General features: G+C 34.7%; 1 protein-coding gene across 1 annotated transcript in view; it reads right to left on the bottom strand.

Annotated features, from left to right (window-relative positions):
• The window catches only part of swap70a (switching B cell complex subunit SWAP70a), a 32769-nt gene continuing 10835 nt past the window's right edge, over window positions 1-21934 (bottom strand). The window contains exons 3-12 of the mRNA NM_001362396.1: window positions 15451-15624; window positions 15127-15354; window positions 14499-14645; window positions 11782-11890; window positions 10076-10257; window positions 5727-5834; window positions 3335-3501; window positions 3058-3256; window positions 2465-2561; window positions 1-1448 (exon numbers count right to left, since the gene is read on the bottom strand). Coding sequence (NP_001349325.1) covers window positions 1333-1448; window positions 2465-2561; window positions 3058-3256; window positions 3335-3501; window positions 5727-5834; window positions 10076-10257; window positions 11782-11890; window positions 14499-14645; window positions 15127-15354; window positions 15451-15624 — 1527 coding nt within the window. The 3' untranslated portion in view covers window positions 1-1332. The remainder of the gene's footprint in view (window positions 1449-2464; window positions 2562-3057; window positions 3257-3334; window positions 3502-5726; window positions 5835-10075; window positions 10258-11781; window positions 11891-14498; window positions 14646-15126; window positions 15355-15450; window positions 15625-21934) is intronic.

Raw genomic sequence — 21934 nt, forward strand, 5'->3', positions numbered from 1 at the left:
TTAACTACATGATTATTTATTCTTTACATATTTTCTCACACACAGAACTTTGAAAGAGTAAAAAAAAAAAAAAACTGAAGCTAAATATATATTCTTAATGCATCTTACCTTGAAGGATTACCTTTTTTTGGTACATTAAGTTTGAAGAAGGATACACCACAATAGCAAAGTATGTTCACTGCTTTCTGGTGTGTGCATAATTTGCTTTCAATTTAATCTATAGCCATCATATAGCTCCATGACTGCCTTTAGTAATTTTGGAACTTAATAATATGATATAAAATGCACATTTAGTCATTTAATTATGGAAGCTGCATGCAAAATCCATTCAGTTAATGTATTTGGTCTGCCAGTAACTCCAGGTTTTAGAAAGTGTGGTTATGAAAGCATTTCGCATGTGTCTGTGGATCATCTAGTGATGTTACACAGTCATCTAGTGGACACAGTAGGAACATATAAACCACATGCTTTAGAAAAAGGAGCATTAATAATTCCAATCTGCCTCCTGTTACTTATTAAAAATCTGAATTTTCTAAATGTTTTCAAAAAAAAAAAAAAAAAGCAATATTTGTAAGTTAATAATTTGTGAATGTCACTTTTAACTCAAACTAAAACTGCATTATCATTCATAACCAATTTAAAGAGACAGTTCATCCAAAACTGAAAATTATGTTACTCTTTACACAGCCCGCAAACCTGTTTGAGTTTCTTCATTTGAACACAAAAGAATATTTTTAGAAGAATATAGTCATTCATTCTCTTTCGGCTTAGTCCCTTTATTAATCAGGGGTCGCCACAGCGGAATGAACCGCCAACTTATTCAGCATATGTTTTACACAGCAGATGCTTTTAACTTAATTACCCTATAGGGTATATCTTTTGACTGTTGGGTAAATAGGAGCACCCTGAGAAAACCCACACCAATAGTGGGAGAACATGCAAACCCCACACAGTAATGCCATGTATCCCAGCCGGGACTTGAACCAGGTACCTTCTTGCTGTGAGGCGACAGTGCTAAGCACTGAGTCACCGTGTCACTCTTGAAGATTATATTTTGAAGTGAAAACTATTGACTTCCTTAGTATTAATCCATACATAGTCAATGGTTTTCAACTTTCTGCAAAATTGCTTTTTGTGTTCAACAGTATAAAGAAACTTATAAAGGTTTGTAAGCACTTAAGATGAGGAAATAAGAAGCGTTTTTGGCGAACTATGCCTTTAAGTATGATTATATGACAGCAATGACAATGACAGCAGATGTGACCAGTATGAGGACTGCCTTGTAAATATACAATAAATAAACACAAATGTAGGGATTGGTTGGATGGGGTGTTACTCTTCTTCTGATCTATTCTTGTTCACCTGCCACATCTTCTCCAGTTCATTCAGCTCTGATTCAGTGAACGCCGCCTGTCCCCAGTTGGTCATTTTACTGGGTGTCTTGCCGCCTGAAAAAAAAATATATAAGATATAAATATATATATATATATATATATATATATATATATATATATATATATACATATACATATACATATTAGAGGTGTGAACCTATACTGGTCTCACGGTTCGGTTCGGTTACGATTATCATGCCTTCGATTCGGTTCAATTCGATATTTCGGTGCATCACGGTGCATCGACGATGCTTTCCATATACAGTGTTATATTTTAGAGGCTATAACAAGCTGTCTGTATAAACACACAGAGACACAGCACCACACTGTCTCTCATTCAAACACAAACATAGACAGCACCAAAGAAACAAACACACACACACGCACGCACGCACACACACACACTTAAGCCCTCGCAACAGGGAGAGCTCGCTAAGAGCGGAGCAGAAAAACGAAAAAAATAAAAAAATAAAAAAAATAAGCACTTTTCCCACGGTCCCTTGCTGAGAGCTCCTCTCAGCGCGAGCTATCCCGGCTCAACACATATTGCGAGGGCAGTGCTCGTAGTGTGGAGCGAAAAAAAAGAAAGACAGCTGTGAAACATAACCAGCTTTGTCTTTTTGTAGGAAACACACTTTAGATCTTTTTAGGGTAAAAGGTTTTTGAGTTATTGCCGTTTGTAACTGAATGTGTATCAAGAATATCGAAAACAAAACCAACTGAACCGCGCTCATTTCTGGCGCCCTCCTGGATATACAGCGCCCTTAGAATTTGCCTATGGTGCCTATGCCACGGACCGGCCCTGCGTTGGCTGAGTGTTGAAAATACTCGCGCTCACCTCCCTCGCGACAGAGAGCATAGGAGATAAATGACGTCAGTACATAATAACTGGTTATGATTATTACTGAACCGATACCGAATTGTCCGCGTCTGCATCGCGGTGCACCTAAGAAACAATAAATTTTGACACCCCTAATATATATATATATATATAATAAAAAATAAAAACATAAAAAATTGTGATTTTGGGCTATAGAATCAGTTATTTGAGAAAGTTTACACTCAGTCACCTGGTTGAACGAGTTTAAGCAGGCCTTCATGTTTAGAGACTTTGTGTTTCCAGGTCTTTGTCTTCTTACTTGCTCGTTCCAGTTTCTTTGTTACAGCCTGATAAAAGAAAAAAAGACAGAAAAAACCTGAGCATTAAGCCAATCCTAATTCTATTTTTCTCTCCCTACCCCTTCCCCTTGGCCATTACAACCGAGGGTGAAGGGGAACGGCTTCGAAATTTACCCCTAAGAATTAGGACAGCACTACAGCACCTGCACACGTCATCATATGTCCTCGCGATCTCCTAGGAGCAGCTGCTTCATGTGAGATCAGACGATGGCGACTGCTGTAGTGCTTCTAGTTGTGCTATTTTTTTGGTATTTATCTTCAGGAAATCACTGAAGGCATGTAATGTTATCATAACGACCTATATCGTTAGGCCTTCTGGCCACTGTGCAGTCAATCCCAAGATGAACTGATGCTGTGTTGGTCACAAAAGAAGGCCCTACACTATGCTGGTGAATTATTGTGGTCTAAAACCAGGCTTTTCAGTTTCATTGTCTGACCCCTGTATGTGTGTGTGTGTGTGTGTGTGACCAAGTGAATCTGCTACCATGTATTCCTCCTCCGCTCCCTCCCTCTGTCTTTTCAGGCTCTCCAGCTGCTCCTGTGCCGCTTGCAGGGCTCGCTCCTTCTCTTCCCGCTCCTTCGCCAGCTCCTCCTTCTCCTTCTGGGACTGGGATAAGACCCGTTGCTGCTGCAGGTGAATCTGCTCTAATTCAAGTCTCTTGTTTTCCTCCTCTTGTAGCAGTCTGCAAACAAGACAACATACAATGGTTCAGAACGGAAGCAGCTGTTGCGATTGTGTGTCTGAGTTTGTGTACTGTTACCTGGCCTGCAGTTTGCGCAGTATTTCTTCATCCTCCTTGGCCTGCTTCTCATCCTGCAGAGCCTGTTTGAGCTGAAGGTACATTTCCTCCAGTTCCTGCATACGCTGCCAGTACTGCTCCACTTCATTCGACTTCTCAATCACCTGCTCCTCCATTTGCATTCGAGCCTAAGAAACAATGGTTTTATTTTTAATAATTTGTTTTACACCAACAAATCTTGCAACTGCAGAACAGCAACATCCTAATTAATCTTCTAAGCAATGTGCTAAATCACGATTTGATACACCTTTAGTCAAGGCAAGGCAAGTTTATTTATACAGCACATTTATATTTGTATATGTATATATATATATATATATATATATATATATATATATATATATATATATATATATATATATATATATGTGTGTGTGTATGTGTGTACATACATACACAGTGGCAACTCAAAGTGCTTTACATAAACAGAAATAAAAGACACAAGTATAAACAAAATAAAAACAAATAATATAACAACAGATGAAAACAGCATAAACACAGTTTTTCCATATTCCAAAACACCGGCGTATCATATTTTCTCATTTTACTCTGGCATTTCCCCCTTCTGGTGATCATTGGCTAAAACAATATTTTTGACAATATAGAAAAAATATGGAACAATGATTTATTGGTTATTCCAGCGAGCAGGCAGAAGCATTTGTTAGAGCAGATATTGAGAAATCTATCAGGGGTGCATTTCCCAAAACCATCGTTAGCCAACTAAGGTCGCAAGTTTCGTCAGTACAAACATAGTTTGTTGATTTTCCGTTTCCCAAATCCGTCGTTCCAACGAAAATTTGCAAACTGCGTCACAAACTTGTGCACTTGCAACTACACCTCTGGAGCTGTAGTTAGAAACATAGTTCCTGGCTTATATATATATATATATATATATTCCCACTTATCCCCCCTATGCCATATTCATTAATAATATTATAACATTCAAACTTGGAATGATTCAAAATAAAAAAGCATTAAGGTCATCTCTCTTAGCTGTAATTTCCTTTCAAACTTTTTTTACAGTTCAGTTTTAGCGATCTTCATGTTTACAATTGTGCTCCCTTTGCAGAGCACTTTGAAAACATTGACGTCATTTTGGAGACAGCCTCATGACGAAAGCTTTAGGTGACCTATTATTTAAAAGCGGAATTCATGTTACGTCTCCAAAACTTGTGAAAACAAAAAACATAGCATACATTATTTGTTTACATTTTATAGTAGGTTATTTATAAAGTATCTGTACTTTATATGACATGGGCCTGTCGGTTAGCACATTTCTGCAGTGGCTTACATGTGTTCAATTTGTAAAAGTAGACTTTTCAAAAAAAATTAAATAAACAATATCCTACTCAATAATAATAATAATAATCGTCATCATTAATATTCTTCATATTATTAATAAAGTAATTTATTAATATTTTTTTTATTTCCTAATAAAAATAAATATTAAATTTCATTACTTATTAAATATTTTTATGTTTTATATATGATATTAGAATACGTGTTAGCTTTTGTAAGTGATTTTATGTTTTAGAATAGGATATGTAATCTTCTCAATAATATTTGTAAAGGAAACATCCTATATGAGCCATTAACATATATTTTAGTTCATATGGAAAGCGAGTGCATGTTTTTACCAAATCTAAAATTGGATTTTTATTTTAAATGCGTGTGCGTGTAAAACAATCTAATTTGCACAAAGTAATTATGGGTTCTTGTCTAAAGAAGTTGTTACTCCACCCCGTTTAGAGCATCATTATGGGCGTTTCACGCTATAACTAACGTGGTTCAAACGATAGATCTGCGACAGAGAGACTATGTGTTTTGGGAGACACTCGTCACTACATCATCCTTTTCCCAAAAGATGCATCGTACTATGATAGTTCAGCTGCAAGTTAAGTCGTTGTTTAGGAAAAGCACCCCTGGCTGATATAATACAAGTAATTACAGTAAACAAGAATTAAAATTGACGACAGTAAATTAATATTTATGGCAATTTAGTGCAATTTATACTGTTGTTTAACTTCATATTTCCCTCACCTAACTAATTTAGTTTAAAGATAACATTCATAATTACATCAACTAATGTTCATAAATCAAGTGTACAAAATAATCATTATTAGCATTAATGGTCCGAAAAGTCCGAAACCAAAAACTGTGTAAAATTTTGTATTTCTATTCAGAATTTTCCATCACTTGTGATAGTTCAGAACGTGCATTAACACAGGGTGATGGAGGCACAGCTAATGACATTTTATTTATAATACATCTATGTTAGGGTTTCCTGCCATGTTTACAAGCAAACAACACTACAGCAAAAAAAAAAATCATTCTCCATGAGAAGAAAAATTACCATTTTCTCTTGCTCCAGGTCTCGTTTGTATTGCTCCAGCAGTTCTTTTTGGGCCTGAAGTCTTCTCTGTTCCTCCAGATCACCCCTAGCTGTGGCTTTATTCAGGTCCTGCCACATCCAGACAAAAACAAAAGAGTAACTAATCAGGGTGTTTGTGAGCCAAATTAAATTTTAGCGCAGGTACAAAAATATTAATCCTAGACATGCAGTTGAAGTCACAATTAATAGCCCTCCCATTAATTATTTTTTTTTTCCAAGCAATGATTAACAAAGCAAGGAATTTTTAACAGTATTTCCTATAATATTTATTTTTTCTTCTGGAGAAAGTCTTATTTGTTTTATTCTGCTACAATAAAATCAGTTTTAAATTTTTTAAAAGCAGTTTATGGTCAATATTATTAACCCCCTTAAGCAGACATGCCTAAACTAGGGCCCGCGGGCCAAAGTTGGCCCATGGTTTCCTTTAACTTGGCCCACCATCCCATCTGAGAAGAGTAAGAATGATGGGAAGGGTTGGAGAGAATACCTTTAACAGATATCGTAGATTTTAATTTAATGTAACCTATTTTGTTTGTTTTATTGCTGAGCTACAAAAAAGCAAACTGAAATGAAATATTGTCACATGACAAATCTAAGCAAAAACCAGTGCAGCCTGACTAGTATAAGTCCATTCTGTTATCAATGGGATTGTTTTTAAATGTAATAAGTTCATTGTGAAATTAAAAGATATATACTCCATTAGTTTACACATAGCAATGTGTTATGACTTGCCTAACTACCCTAACTTGCCTAAGTCAATGACAGATGTGCCATGCAAATAATTTCAGCAAAATCCTTTCTATTCATCCCACAATAAAACAAATATTTACAATAATACACTTACAGTAGGGCTTGGCCGATAAACGATATTATATTGAATCATTAATGTCAACAACAATGACAAGCTCTGGACTTTTTTTTTTACCCTATATTGATCTAAGAGCCAATCACGCAGCAGAAATGTACAACAATGGGAATCTAAAAGTGTGTTGATATTAGAGATGTACTGAATTTGTGTGGCTTCAGTCATTGTTGGGGTACTCATTTAAATCTGGAAGCATTAACAGCTTATATTGAAATATACAGTTGAAGTCAGAATTATTAGCCCCCTTCAATTTTTTTTTTATTCTTTTTTAAATATTTACCAAATGATGTTTAACAGAGCAAGGAAATTTTCACAGTATGTCTGATAATATGTTTTCTTCTGGAGAAAGTCTGATTTGTTTTACTTCGGCTAGAATAAAAGCAGTTTTTAATTTTTAAAAAACCCTTTTTGGGACAAAATTAATAGCCCCATTAAGCTATATATTTGTTCGATAATCTACAGAACAAACCATCTTTATAGAATAACTTGCCTAATTACCCTAACCTGCCTAGTTCGCCTTATTAACCAAGTTAAGTCTTTAAATGTCACTTCAAGCTGTATAGAAGTGTCTTAAAAAATATCAAGTAAAACATTTTTTACTGTCATCATGGCAAAGATTAAATAAATCAGTTATTAGAAATATGTTTTTAAAACTATTATGCCTAGAAATGTGCTGAAACAATCTTCCCTCCATTAAACAAAATTGTGGAAAAAAATAAACAGGGGCGCTAATAATTCAGGGGGGCTAATAATTCTGACTTCAATCGTTTTGTTCAACATGGAAAATAATTAGCAAGATCTTTGCCAAATGGCCCAGCCCTAGTTTACAGTTAATGTCTAAGAGGCATTCAGTGGATTTCTAAGCAAAAATATAAAGCTTGTTAAAGTATTTAAAATGTGACTAAAAAGCTGTAATGGCTTAATGCATTAAAGTATTGTACAATCATTAAACAATCTGTGAAAAGGCTTCCAAGTATGCTGGCTTTAAAAAGTTGATGGGAGATAAAAAAGAAATGTATTCTCATGTTTATTTCCTGCTTTACTGGCATTAATGTTAAAAGAATAATCCCTTGAGAATGGACATATCAAACAGAAACTAGTAACTTCAAAAACAGCCTGTACAGGAAGTCCTGCTTCATTGCATTGGCGTTCTCTTGTGCAGGTGAATTACAATATCTTCATAAGTAATACTTTTTTTTTTATAAATGCATTTTTTTTTAGCTTTTTTCCTATTTTGACAAAAGGGAAGTAGAGATTGGATCACCCAAAAATGATTCTTCTGTCATCATTTACTCCCCTTTCACTTGTTAAAACCCTATTTTAGTTTCTATCTTCTATTGAATCCAACAGAAGATATTTTGTAAAATGCAGGTTGCTGGTACCCAATGACCTCCAAAGTATTTGTTTTCCTATTATGGAAGTCCCAGCGATCAACATTCTTCAAAAAACCTTCATTTGTGCTTAACAGAAGAAAAAAAAACCTCATAAAGCTTTAAAACTACACAGAAGATAATACATGATGACAGAATTTTCATATTTTGAGTGAACTATCCCTTTAAGAGCTTATAGCTTTCTTTTCATAGTTGAAAAGGATCCAATCAGAAGTTTACCATGAAGACCAAACATGAAAAAAACAGACAAGGATGTGAAACTTTCTTAAAACATTATTAAAAGTGTGTTATAAACAGATATATTGCAGGAGGATGAAAATGAGCCGAAAGGAGAACTGAAAGTAAAAAGAGAAGAAAAAGAAAATGTTTTTATTAGAAATAAATGGATTAAAATGACCTGTCAACACAGTGCATACAGTTTAAAGTGGGTGCAGGTCACATCAATAGAAGGTGGCATGTTTGCTATTGGTTCTTAAAGGGATAGTTCACCCAACAATTAATGTTTACTTACCATTTACACACTTATGTCAAAATTATTAGCCCACCTGTAATTTTTTTTTCCCCAAATGATGTTTAACCGAGCAAGGAATTTTTCATAGTATTTCCAATAATATTTTTTCTTCTGAAGAATGTCTTATTTGTTTTAGTTCGACTAGAATAAAAACAGTTAAAAAAAAAAAAAAAACATTTCAATATTATTAGCCCCCAACAGAATAAACAAATACTATGGAAGTAAATAAATACCAATGGTTTTCATCTTTCTTTTCTGTTCATCAGAAGAAAAAAACTTAATTAAATTTAGAACAAGAGGAGGGTGAGTAAAAGATGACAGATTTTCATTTTTAGGTGAACTATCCCTTTAAATCTGAACTTCTAGTTCTTCTTTCAGCCTACTATATTTAAAAAAAAACTACTGACATCTTCAACAGAGATACAGTACTAATGAAATGGCTTTGAATAAGTCTATCCATTATAGTTTATCCCTTTTAAATTTAGTTTGTTCATTTTGATTGCATCTATCGTCAGAGTCTCTACAGTCATTCTCAGGAAATGGCTAAATATTCATCTTTTTCATCAACACATGCTACTCTATTTTCTTCTGCGTTTAAAAAGGGCTCTGGCCCTCTAAGACTTTCTATTCTATTTTCTCATTTGTTTTAATTAAATTGAAAGTTCACTCGCTCACTCTTAGTGGTTAGCGCTGTCGCCTCACAGCAAGAAGTTTGTTGGTTTGAGTCCCGGCTGGGCCAGTTATCATTTCTGTGTAGAGTTTGCATGTTCTTTGTGTGGGTTTCCTCTGGATGCTCCGGTTTCCCCCACAGTCGTACAGGTGAATTGAAAAAAACTTAATTGGCCGTAGTGTGTTATAACTTGTAGTAAATACTATAGTTTAAATAATAAATTACTATAGTACATAATCTATAGTAAAATAAACAAATGACCCAATACTTATTTAGGCTATGTTACACTACAATACACCAAAGTTTACAGTTGTAAAAACTAAAATACGCTACAGTATTTAACACAGTTTATCAGTTCAGTAATGTTAAAACTACAATCTGCTGCAGGATTAATTCAAAAGTGTTGTAAATACTATTTTAAATAGAGTAAAATACACTTTACTATGGTATAATTTAAAAACACTAGTGTTGACTTTATTTTTTCCATTTGGGAGGTTTCCACAAATGTTTTGAATGTGCCCCTCTGGCCACAACACAGAACTGGGAATCACTCATGCACACTCACATTCACACACACACTCATACACTACGGCCAATTTAGTTCATCCAATTCACCTATAGCGCATGTCTTTAGACTGTGAGAAAAACCGGAGCACCTGGAGTAAACCCACGCCAACACGGGGAGAACATGCAAACTCCACACAGAAATGCCAACTGGCCTAGCCGGGACTCAAACCAGCAACATTCTTGCTGTGAGGTGACTGTGCTAACTACTGAGCCACTGCACCGCCCATGATTTTAATTCAAACTAAACATATTTGCAGGTGACTTTTGTTTTGTATCTTTCCGGGGACTCTCAGAAGGACACGTTACCTTACTCAGGGCCTCCAGCTGGGCCTGCTTGCTCTCGTTGGCCAACTGTAGCTGTTTCATTCTGTTCTCCAAGATCTCCTGCTCAGCTTTTATCCTGTTTCTCAGCTCTCTGCGCTTCTGTCTGGATTCTCGGTGTGCGGAGGAAAGGCCCTGCCTTATGCGGACAATGCAGTCTTGGATGGCTGACACACACACACACACACACACACACACACACACACACACACACACAAGCAAAAACACTCAGGAGGAGGAGAACGGGTGTAGAGAGTTGTGGATATACAGTGCTCAACATAAATGAGTACAGCCCATTTTCATTCATTTATTTATTTTCATTCAGCTTAGTCCCTGATTTGTCAGGGATTGCCACAGTGGAATGAACCACCAACCCATCCAGTATATGTTTTATATGTTCAAATATGGGGTGACGCAGTGGCACAGTAGGTAGTGCTGTCGCCTTACAGCAAGAAGGTCGCTGGTTCGAGCCTCGGTTGGGTCAGCTGGCGTTTCTGTGTGGAGTTTCCATGTTCCATGAGTTCTCCCTGTGTTCGCGTGGGCTTCCTCCGGGTGCTCCGGATTCCCCCACAGTCCAAAGACATGCGGTACAGGTGAATTGGGTAAGCTAAATTGTTCGCAGTGTATAAGTGTGTGTGAATTTTTCCTAGCGATGGGGTTGCGGCTGGAAGGGCATCTGCTGCGTGAAAAGTGCAGGATGAGTTGGCGGTTCATTCCACTGTGGTGACCCCGGATTAATAAAGGGACTAAGCCAAAAACAAAATGAATAAATGAATGAATGTTCAAATGTGTGCATTTGAACAAAACAGATTTATTTATATTTATTATTTTAAAAAATAATTATATTTTTTACATAATTATTTTAATTATGTATTTTTAATAATATTATATCACTATTATATTCTTTAACTTATTAAAAAATCTTCTAGTCACTGAACATCTTTAGAAATAAGAAGATAATGCATTTAAATTCATGCGAAATATTGGGAAATAATATTATAAACTACAAAATTTCAATAAAATGTTACAAATTTTTTGTTTTTCTTGAATATTTCTCTTTTTAAATTTTTAATTTAATATTTTCCCCCAACATATAAGTTTGTGTACTTATTTTGGACTGTTATCATAAGATATTTTGTTAAATAAGCTCCAGATTTGCCTTCAGTACTGACTAATCTAATGTACAGTTGAAGTCAGAATTATATGCCCCATTTTTATATATATTTTTTTAATATTTCTCAAATTATGTTTAGCAGAGCAAGGAAATTTTTTACAGTATGTCTGATAATATTTTTCAGATATCTTCTGTAGAAAGTCTTATTTGTTTTATTTTGACTAGAATAAAAGCAGATTTAAATTTTTTAAAAACCTATTTTAAGGTCAAAATTATAGCCCCTTTAGCCAATATTTTTGTTTGATAGTCTACAAAACAAAACTGATATGTTTAGAAATGTGTCGAAAAAATCTTCTCTCCATTAAACAAATTGGGGAAAAAATAAACAGGGGGGGATGATAATTCAGGGGGGCTAATAATTCTGACTTCAACTGTATATGCACAGATATAATATTATAACGCTTCCTATAGAAAATATTATTTTAAATGAGAGGTTTTTGAGAAGTGTACTTGTATACGCTGAGCACTGTACATGTATTTTACCATTGCAAGTGTAAAAATAGTGTATATGTGATACCTTGAATCCACTCCTGTTTTGCCTTTTTATCCGATGCACTGATCTCAAAACTTTTTTCAACACATCTTATAATGAAGAGGTTTTTCTTTCCGTCTTTGTCTGGCATGGACTGCAAAGATAGAGCAGTTTAGATATTTATAGAGATGAAAATCACAATTTGGCCATCATTTATACACCTTATTTTTCAATGTGTTTACATTTGGCGGGAATTTCTGAACAGAATCATGGGTAATGTAGTTTGTTTTTTGTTTTATTGTTTTAAAAATAGGTTCATTAAAAGTGTGTGGAACTTATTAGCAACCCTGTATATTTAAAAGTTTATCAGCTACTGTTAAAAATATATATATTTTTATAATAGAGTTTTTCAGTACCATGACTATTGAACCTTGTCCTAACAACCCACATTGCAGCACCACGACGGGTATCTCTTCCATGTTAACAGGAGGTTTTTTCCAAACCGTTCGTGACGGGGATATATTTTAGAAAGGCTTTCTATTTCAGCAACGTCGCAGCAGAACAACAGCATTTACTACTGTGACAAAGATCACCTCAGGTCAATAGTATCTGGATGCAGCCTTTTTGATGCACGCTGAGATTGCATCACTCAGCGATGCAATGTCAGACACAATGCACTCAAATGGAGCGAGTGACGTCACTGTGATGGGTAGGGTTAGGGGTGGGGTTAGGTGAGCCCATTAAAAAGCCTTGGATGCAGCCCAGATTGCACTGTACCAGGGGCCTCATGTATCAACGCTGCGTACGCACAAAAACTTTGCGTACGCCAGGTTTCATGCTCAGAATCGCTCACATTTGGATTTACTAACGATGAAATGAACGTGAGAATGTGCGCAGCTTCACGGCAGCTTTATGGCTGGTGTACGCACATTTTTTGTGCGTGTCTGTTTTATTTCCGTTGGCGACTCCTAGAGGCAGTTGTGTTAAATTGCTCTCTACAAAGTGTCTGAGCCTTGCAATGGCAGTTGTATGAGACGGGTTCATCTAGCAGGTATATAAGGTTTCCATACCATACAGTTGACCAGCCAAACATTAAAGCACAATTTGCAGCGGTCGCCTGTTTTCCCAATGTAATCTGAGCTATCTACCGCACGCACATTGCTATAAAGACACTATCTGAAGATGAATTTGCAAGCGTGAATCAGAAACATTTCCATTCAATAAATGTGCAAATAAAATATGATGCACAGACCTATTAGTGATTCCTACTTGTCTTTCTCATGATAAATAGTTGGCAAAATCTGATATGTAGCGGGGGGGAGGGAGAAGAATGAGTTCATCAGACGCTGGATTCAAACCGAGTTCATGCTCGAACATATCAAACCATGATAACATGCGTTTTACGAGCTGCGCCACTGAGATTGTTTAAGGTATTGCAACATTTTACACCTATAAATCACACTACTTCTTTTCTAATTCACTCAGTTGCGATGTTCAGACCCAACTGTGTTAACCGCATCAGCTAAACTCTCCCACTCTATTTTTTTTCTTTTGTTGTTAATTCCAGAGAACAAACTTGCAAATAACACCGCTTGTCTCCGGTCTACCTCCGAAAGCAGCACCTCCAATTCACATTCTGTTCAAAGTTTCTCTTTTTGCTTGCTTTTGCCATTTTCGTTGGGTTTTTCCATTAGCATAGTCATTAGCATATTCATACGGGGGAGGAGGCAGGGAGGGGTTTTGTGCTCGTGCATGTTGCGCTCAGTTTCACGTTCATTCGGATGTACAAAAGAATATGCGTGAGATTCGGCGTACGCAGTGTTTCATACATCTGAATTTTTTTCTGCGTACGCACATTTACAGCTTTGTGCGTACGCAATGTTTTAGTATGATTTCCACGCAAGTCTTCGTACATGAGGCCTCAGGTCTGCATCCAGACCCCTCTCTCTCCCTCAGGTACTGATTATGGGCTTTATCCAGTGTTAAATGCTACCAATGTGAGTTTAAATACCATCTTACGTGACGTTTACTGTCATTCTACTCAAAGCAGCAGCACAAAATTTACGTCAGATCTTGAAAATAAAATAAATAGCAGATGGTTTGACAATGAAAAGTCAGAGCTGTGACTCCAACAACATCAGTCCCTCTTAAGCCTATTAATGATGTCAAAGAGGTTTAATATGTGTTAATTCGATTAAAACCATTTCAGTGGGAGTGCAGTGGCTGGTATTTAAATGGTTCTGTCATGTCGCATTTGGTGCAGACAGACAAATGGCTTGTCGCTGGAATCTTGTCGCGTCATGTGTTGTTAAGACAGTGTAATACGGCTTGTATTCAGTTAAACATACTCAAGACTAGCACGTCAAAATCAGTCACAAAAGCATGGGAAATTAAATACATCCAAAGTGATGAATTAATGATTTTTCTTGTGTGCCCAAAAGTTCGAGAAGAGTAATTGGCTGCATTTACAATGCAGATCTTGATGGTCAATTCCGATTTTGTGACTGTATCTGATTATTTTATAGCTATATTCTACTGTAACACGCTATGTCAGTTAGCATCGGTTTTTAAATCGACTTTATTCTTATGAAAATACCTAAAATGGCTGGAGTTACATATATAGACCATTAATTATTGCAGTTGTTTAAATAGTCAGTTGCATCAATATTCCTTATTCCTTTTGACTTTATTGCTGATTTGTCTAATATTGTGCAGCTCTAGTATGATTGAATGAAAACTACAACAAATGTTTAGACGTTTACCTCAACGCAGCAGTTGCGATCAAGCGGAATACACCCCTTCTGCTCTACAAGGTCTTCGCTCACATAATACGACATGTAGTTTAGATGGAGCTCGAACCACCGCTCTGTCCAGTTCTTCCTCTTATGGCCTTTTTTCATCATATAGCCCTTTACAAATAAAAAAAGTGAGTTATTATTTCATCAGGCTTAAAGTACATATGAAATAGTTTTTCCCTTGATATATTTAATTGAAATCTGAAAATGCACTTCCTGTTTGTTTTTAGTTCAATTCTCAGATTAAGTCTGTCTGAGGTATTGGGCGTGGCTATCATACTTAACCACACCCCTCTAACTGTAAGTTATGCCAACAAACAGAAATGGTGAGCAGGAGGTGTCTGTTAGGTTGTAATAACTCTCCCCAAGGCCTGATCTTTCTGAAGGAAATGCCTACTTTACTACATCCAATCAGCTCGCAGTAGAAAAAAACAAGCCACACCCACTGTTTTCTCATTTAATATTCCATTTCTCCAGCAACTGCGTCACAATATGGGAAAAAAATGGCTGCAGCTTCCATTCATGCAAACTTTAAATCCAGTGTTTTCTAAATCTGGCTATCATGCAAGGTCAAAAGCAGATCTAGAATGCTTACCTGCTTAATAACATCCATTACAAGTTCCTGAAAGACTTCATTGATGCCCATGGAGACAGTCTGTGGGTTGATGCCTTTAGTGAAATTACCCATGTCAATAAGTTCGATCAGCTCCCATGCATTCAGATGGTGTTTCTTTGCATTGAGATGCATTTTATAATCCTCAAACCGGCCTTCATTCCAACTGCAACCCATTGCCGTCAACAGCTTGCGCAGGAAATACTCAAGCTGTCACAAGAAATAAACAAGCATATGATTTTAGTAGGACATAACGAAATATGAATTAAACAAAGACAATCGAATAAAAAAAAAACTACAACACACCTCTTCTGTGACAATTGTGAGTGGATATTTATCTTCAGAAAGGAAGTTGAAGATGCACCAGACCCTGAAGGCGTCTTTTTCAGACATGAGCAGATTCATGGTGTTGATGTGCTTCGGTGCAGACAGAGTCCAGCACATCTTATTGAGCTCAACAAAGTCAAAGTTGGGCTGGATCTGCCATTAAAACATAAAAACAATACATCAATATTTTTATTATAATTTTTATTATTGAATTGAGGCAAAGCCAAGGTTTTTTTTTTTTTTGCTATTTCTGTGCAGAAAAAGAAAATGAAAAAAGAAAGAAAAATAAATATATTAAGTACATATTATGACATTATAAAAGCCAAAATCCTGACACAAAAACTGAAAAAAAAAAAAACTTAATAACTTTCAAATTAAAATAACTTTAGTAAACAAATGTATAGCTCTCTAATAAATAAATCCATTAAAATCTTAAATTAGAAAAATTTGAAAATCTTAATTTACTTAATAATTGTGCATATTTTGGAATAATATTACTGGAATAAATATATAAAAATTGAATAAGTATATTTATACACATAAATAAATCGATTGATAGACAGTCTCAAATGTTTGTGGAATTATTCAGTTTTCATGTAAATCAATTAAAAATTGTGCATGTTATAAAATAATATTACTGGAATAGATATAAAAACTGAATAGATATTTATTTACACACATAAATTAAAAAAGAGATTAAAAGACAGGCTCAAACATCAGTGGAAATCTGCATTTCTTGTATAAATCAATTGAACATTGTGCATATTCTTGAATATTATTATTGGGATAAATATAAAATATGTAAACGCATAAATAAATAGATTGAAAGACAGGCTCAAATATCTGTGGATATCTGCATTTTGCATGTGGATCAACCAATAATTGTGCATATTATTGAATAACTTTACTTGAATAAATATAAAAGCTAAAATAAATATTTATTTAGACACATAAGTAAATAAACAGATTGAAATACAATCTCAAACGCCTGTGAAAATCATATTTTTTATGTAAATCAATTAATAATTGTGCATGTTATTGAATAATATTACTTGAATAATTACTTACCTAAAAGCATAAATAAATAAACAGTTTGAAAGATAGGCTCAAAAGTCTGCATTTTGCATGTAAATCGACTAAAAATTGTGCATATTATTGAATAATATTACTGGAATAGATATAAAAACCTATTAAATATTTATTTAAGCACATAAATAAATAAACAGATTGAAAGACATGCTCAAACGTCTGTAAAAACAGTCATTTTGCATGTAAATCAACTAATAATTGAGCATATTATTTAATAATATTACTAGAATAAATATAAAAATTTAATATATATTTATTTATATAAATAGATTAATAAGCAGATTGAAAGACACTCAAAAGTCTGTGAAAAACAGTAATTTGCATGTAAATCAACTAATAATTGAGCATATTATTCAATAATATGACTGAAATAAAACTAAAAACTCAATAAATATTTATTTACACAAATAAATAAACAGATTGAAAGACAATCTCAGAGGTCTGTCAATGTAAACCAATTAAATACTGTGCATATAATTCAATATTAGTGAATTAAATATACAAATTTAATAAATGTTTATTTACACGCATAAGTAAATAAATAGATTGAAATACAGGTTCAAACTCTGTGGAAATATGCAGTTTTCATGTCAATCAATTAAAAATTGTGCATATTATTGAATAATATTACTGGAATAAATATAAAAATTGGATATATATTTATTTATATAAATAGATTAATAAGCAGATTAAAAGACAGACTCAAAAGTCTGTAAAAAACAGTCATTTGCAAGTAAATCAACTAATAATTGTGCATATTATTCAATAATATGACTGAAATTAATATAAAAACTGAATAAATATTTATTTACACAAATAAATAAACAGATTGAAAGACAATCTCAGAGGTCTGTCAATGTAAACCAATTAAATACTGTGCATATAATTCAATATTAGTGAAATAAATCAAAAAATTTATAAAAATAAGTAAATAAACAGATTAAAATACAGACTCAAAGTCAGTGGAAATATGCAGTTTTCATGTCAATCAATTAAAAATTGTGCATATTATTGAATAATATCACTGGAATAAATATAACAATGTAATAAATATTGATTTAATCACATAAAATAAAAAACAGATTGAAAGACAATCTCAAAAATCAAGTTATGCCGGCATCTTTATTGTTATAGTTATCGTCATTGGTGCGAATGGACCTGAGTGTCTTAGAAAATACTTAGCTTATAGTATTTTACACGACAATCTCCTTGTTTCACAGAAAATGGTGTAAACAACCAAAAACATCCTGTAAGTGACAGTTCTGGGAGTACAAAAACACTTTGGATGCATGTCAGAGAAGATCGGTCAAACAGGTTTGAGCTGATAGGACGGCAACAGAGAGTGTTACAAAAGTTTTAACCACATGTTATGCCGGTGTTACATAGAAAAGCATTTCTAAATGCGCAACATGTCCAACTGCACAGTCAAAAAGAACCAGAAGAGCTCAGCTGGTTCCTCTCTAACCAGTTCAGAAAATGATGATTGATTCAGACTATTGATTTTAAAGACGCACTGTTAACATAGTTCAGTAAGGGACAAAAAAAAGACATGCTGTTGTTATTCATTCACTTTCAAAACTTCCATGAATGGTGGATTTTAAGTTGCATTTATGTTTGTCGAATGAGAAAATGATTACAGTGGGAGACTTTGTTTCAGTAACAAGACGGTTATAGATATCTGTAAAACAACAAATGTAAAGGTTATTGCACACTGAATCGAAATATCCGTCTGTAATTTTCGCACTTTAAAAAATAAATTCAACCTTCGTCAGTGGTATTGACACACAGCCTCCAAAACTTTTTGACAAATACAATGCATAATATAAGACAGAATGCGGAGGTCAATGGAGAATGTCTATAGGTACTGCCAGTTCTGTCTGTTTAGGATTTGTTTACGTGTGAATGTGTGAAGTATCACATTCTGAAATAAACTTTGCATTTGGGGATAATCCAGCGCAGTTCTTTGATAATTAGATGAACTTTCCTTCCTCTCTATGTAGTATTGGATGAACACAATATACAGCCTCTTCCTCTTTCTTTTTCTCAACATACTGTAGGCTCATTCTGAAAACGTACAGAGAGGAGAACAAAGCATCGCTGCTTAAACTGACTACCAGAATTATTTTTCTTAATGGATTAATAGGGTATATGCCGAGCTAGTGCTGTTCCCATGCTGATACACTTCCGGTGACCTGTCATTGTGAACTTTTTTCCATTTTATACGGTTCCTTATACAGCATCGATGTTGTAATGTCATTAAAATACATTCAGTTAAATAAACTTTAGCATTTATTTAGTTGCTCAAGCGTAAAACGAGACAAAAAGCTGTTTACTCGCACGCGCCCGTCAGAATCGGCAGGCTAGTGCAGAAGCCCCATTGAATATACTGGGGTAAAATAAATGCTCATATTATAAAGATATGGCAGGGGAAATGTAATTTAATGCAGTGCTTCTTGTATAATCTGAGAACCACTTTAAATCGGATATCACTCAGCTAGTGGAGATCGCTGATTTTTAAAGAAAACAGACCTTAAACGCACCGGATCAATTCGCCGGAAGCGATTAACCTAGGTTACTGGCAAATTAAAAGACCTATTAGCATGCTTCTGCATATACCCCATAAATACGCATCGGACTCAGTAGGCAAGGATTGTTTACGTAACGAATGTTTTGCATTTAAATATGAAAAAAATGCATACGGAAATTTCAGACTTCAGTGTGCAAAGACCTTTATTTCTTTATGTTGTCCCAAAACAAAACGATTAAGTTCACTTAATTGTTTGTACAAATTTAAGTGGATTGAACATAAAACAATTAAGTTGTCCCAAAAAATATCCTCTTAAGGCCCAAGGTGTTTTTTTTACATACATTATTTATTTCTCTTTGTTATTTGGGCTTATTGGCACTGTAGCGAGTATACCAATGCCACGTCGACCTGGTCTAGGATTTACCCCAGCTGGCACATCATCAGCACTGGATCGATCTCAGCTGGAGCTAATCAAGAGGAGACACATATAAGCCAGCCCCACACACGAGGAAGACGAGCTTCATTCTGACACGACTCCCTGTGCTAACACATGTGTCTCTCTGTCTCTTTCCCACAGCGGACTCCAGCTCGTGATCGATCCAGCACCCGAACTCTCACTCTACTTCACCTTCTCCCCGGAGCACCTACCCCTAGAAGAGCACCGTATTTCACGTATTCACTTTGTAAATAAAGCACCCTTCGGGGACTTGTTTGTAACCCAACGTCGCTGTGTATGTGTTTTCCCTCTGCCTCGCCACAGTACCTAATTAGAATAAAAACCTAAGTATCATCTTTTGATATGATGTACTTTTAGAGAAAAATGATGACCATATTTGTGGACTCGTGGTCCGAATGTAAAATGCAAATTTAACATAGATTTATTTATTTTATTTTATTTTTTTTATTTGCTTTGACTATCAGATAGTAAAAACTAAATTTTTTTTCCCATTTTGTAAAGTTACAAATAGGGTTTGGGACAATTCATATGCTGCAAAACAGTTGCAGGATGACACCGTATGTCTGTAACAAAATATAAACATTCATAAAAGTATTTTAATTAGCCACTTAAGAGCTAAAAATGTGCTGTCCACGTATATAAACACTCAGGCCCTATAGGAGGATTTATGAAGAATTGTGTTGTTTCAGCTCATTTTAAATAAGTTGTTTGGAAAAGCAGAAAAGTCCACACAATCAATTTGTGTTGAGACAACATGAAGGAATTGAGTTAACTTATTCGTTTTTACAAATTTAAGTGGATTGAACACAAAAATATAAGCTGTCCCAAAGAAAACTCAAGAATGTGTTGTTTTAGCTCATTTTAAACGAGTATACACTCAAAATAATTATTTTTGCTGCTTCTTCAAACTACTCATTTAAAATAGGTCGAATCAACACAATACTTGAGTTTTTTTTTTGGGGGGGGGGGACAACTTAATTGTTTTATGTTCAATCCACTTAAATTTCAAAAAAATTAGCTAATGTGACACGGCAGCGCAGTGGGTAGCATGATCGCCACACAGCCACAGTTGGCATTTCTTTTTTTTTTTTTTACTTTAATTTTATGCATTAAAACATTTTACAGAACAGAATATTCAGTGACAGCAGCAATTATTAAAAGAAAAAAAAAACGACAGTAGCCGCAGATGTAAATAAATATAAATTACAAAAAAACTAATAAAAAAAAAACATACAATATTTTCAGTTGAAAAGAAAAGCTAAAAAAACTATGTCCTATTCAGATACAACATAACAGGTGCCCATCTTTGTTTAAAAGTTTTAGTTGAAGTTGAGCAGTCATATACTTCATTCTATATATATACAGTTAAAGTCAGAATTAATAGTCCCCCTGAACTATTAGACCGCTTGTTTATTTTTTGACCAATTTCTGTTAACGGTGAGAAGATTTTTTTTCAACACATTTCTAAACATAATAGTTTTAATAACTCATCTCTAATAACTGATTTATTTTATTTTTGTCATGATGACAGTAAATAATATTTGACTTGATATTTTTCAAGACACTTCTATACAGCTTAGAGACATTTAAAGGCTTAACTAGGTTAATTAGGTTAACTAGGCTGGTTAGGGTAATTAGGCAAGTCATTGCATAACGATGGTTTGTTCTGTAGACTATCGAGAAAAAATATATAGCTTAAAGGGGCTAATAATATTGACCTTAAAATGGTGTTTAAAAAAATGTAAAACTGCTTTTGTTCTAGCCGAAATAAAACAAATAAGACTTTTCCCAAAAGAAAAAATATTATCAGACATACTGTGAAAATGTCCTTGCTCTGTTAAACATCATTTGGGAAATAATTAAAAAAGAAGCAAAAAAATTGAAGGGGGCTAAAAATTCTGACTTCAAGTGTAGATTCAAGTTTTTCTATCCACTGTACAATTGTTGGAGGGTGTGGCTTCATCCAATTTATTGTTATGGTCTTTCTTGCACTTAGTAAAAGTATATGTAGTATATATCTCTGGTTTTTATTATATATATCCTGGGGTATCCCTTCAAGCAAGAAAAACAGGGGAGTAAAAGGTAGATCTATCTGCATAATTTTCATGATCTCAATCTTTACCCCTTGCCAAAATGCAAGTATCTTCGGACACTCCCAAAATATATGTGCGTGATTGCCCACATTCCCGCAACCCCTCCAGCATTCCTCTGACTGTGGACAGTTGTCAGTTGGTATTTCTGAGTGGAGTTTGCATGTTCTCCCTGTGTTCGCGTGGGTTCCTCCAGGTGCTCCGGTTTCCCGTACAATCTTAAGACATGCACTATAGGCGAATTGTCCGTAGTGTATGTGTGTGAATGAGTGTGTGTAGATGTTTCCTAGTAATGGGTTG

Source organism: Danio rerio, chromosome 7 (genome assembly GCF_049306965.1).
Source record: "Danio rerio strain Tuebingen ecotype United States chromosome 7, GRCz12tu, whole genome shotgun sequence".
Taxonomy (NCBI): Eukaryota; Metazoa; Chordata; class Actinopteri; order Cypriniformes; family Danionidae; genus Danio; species Danio rerio.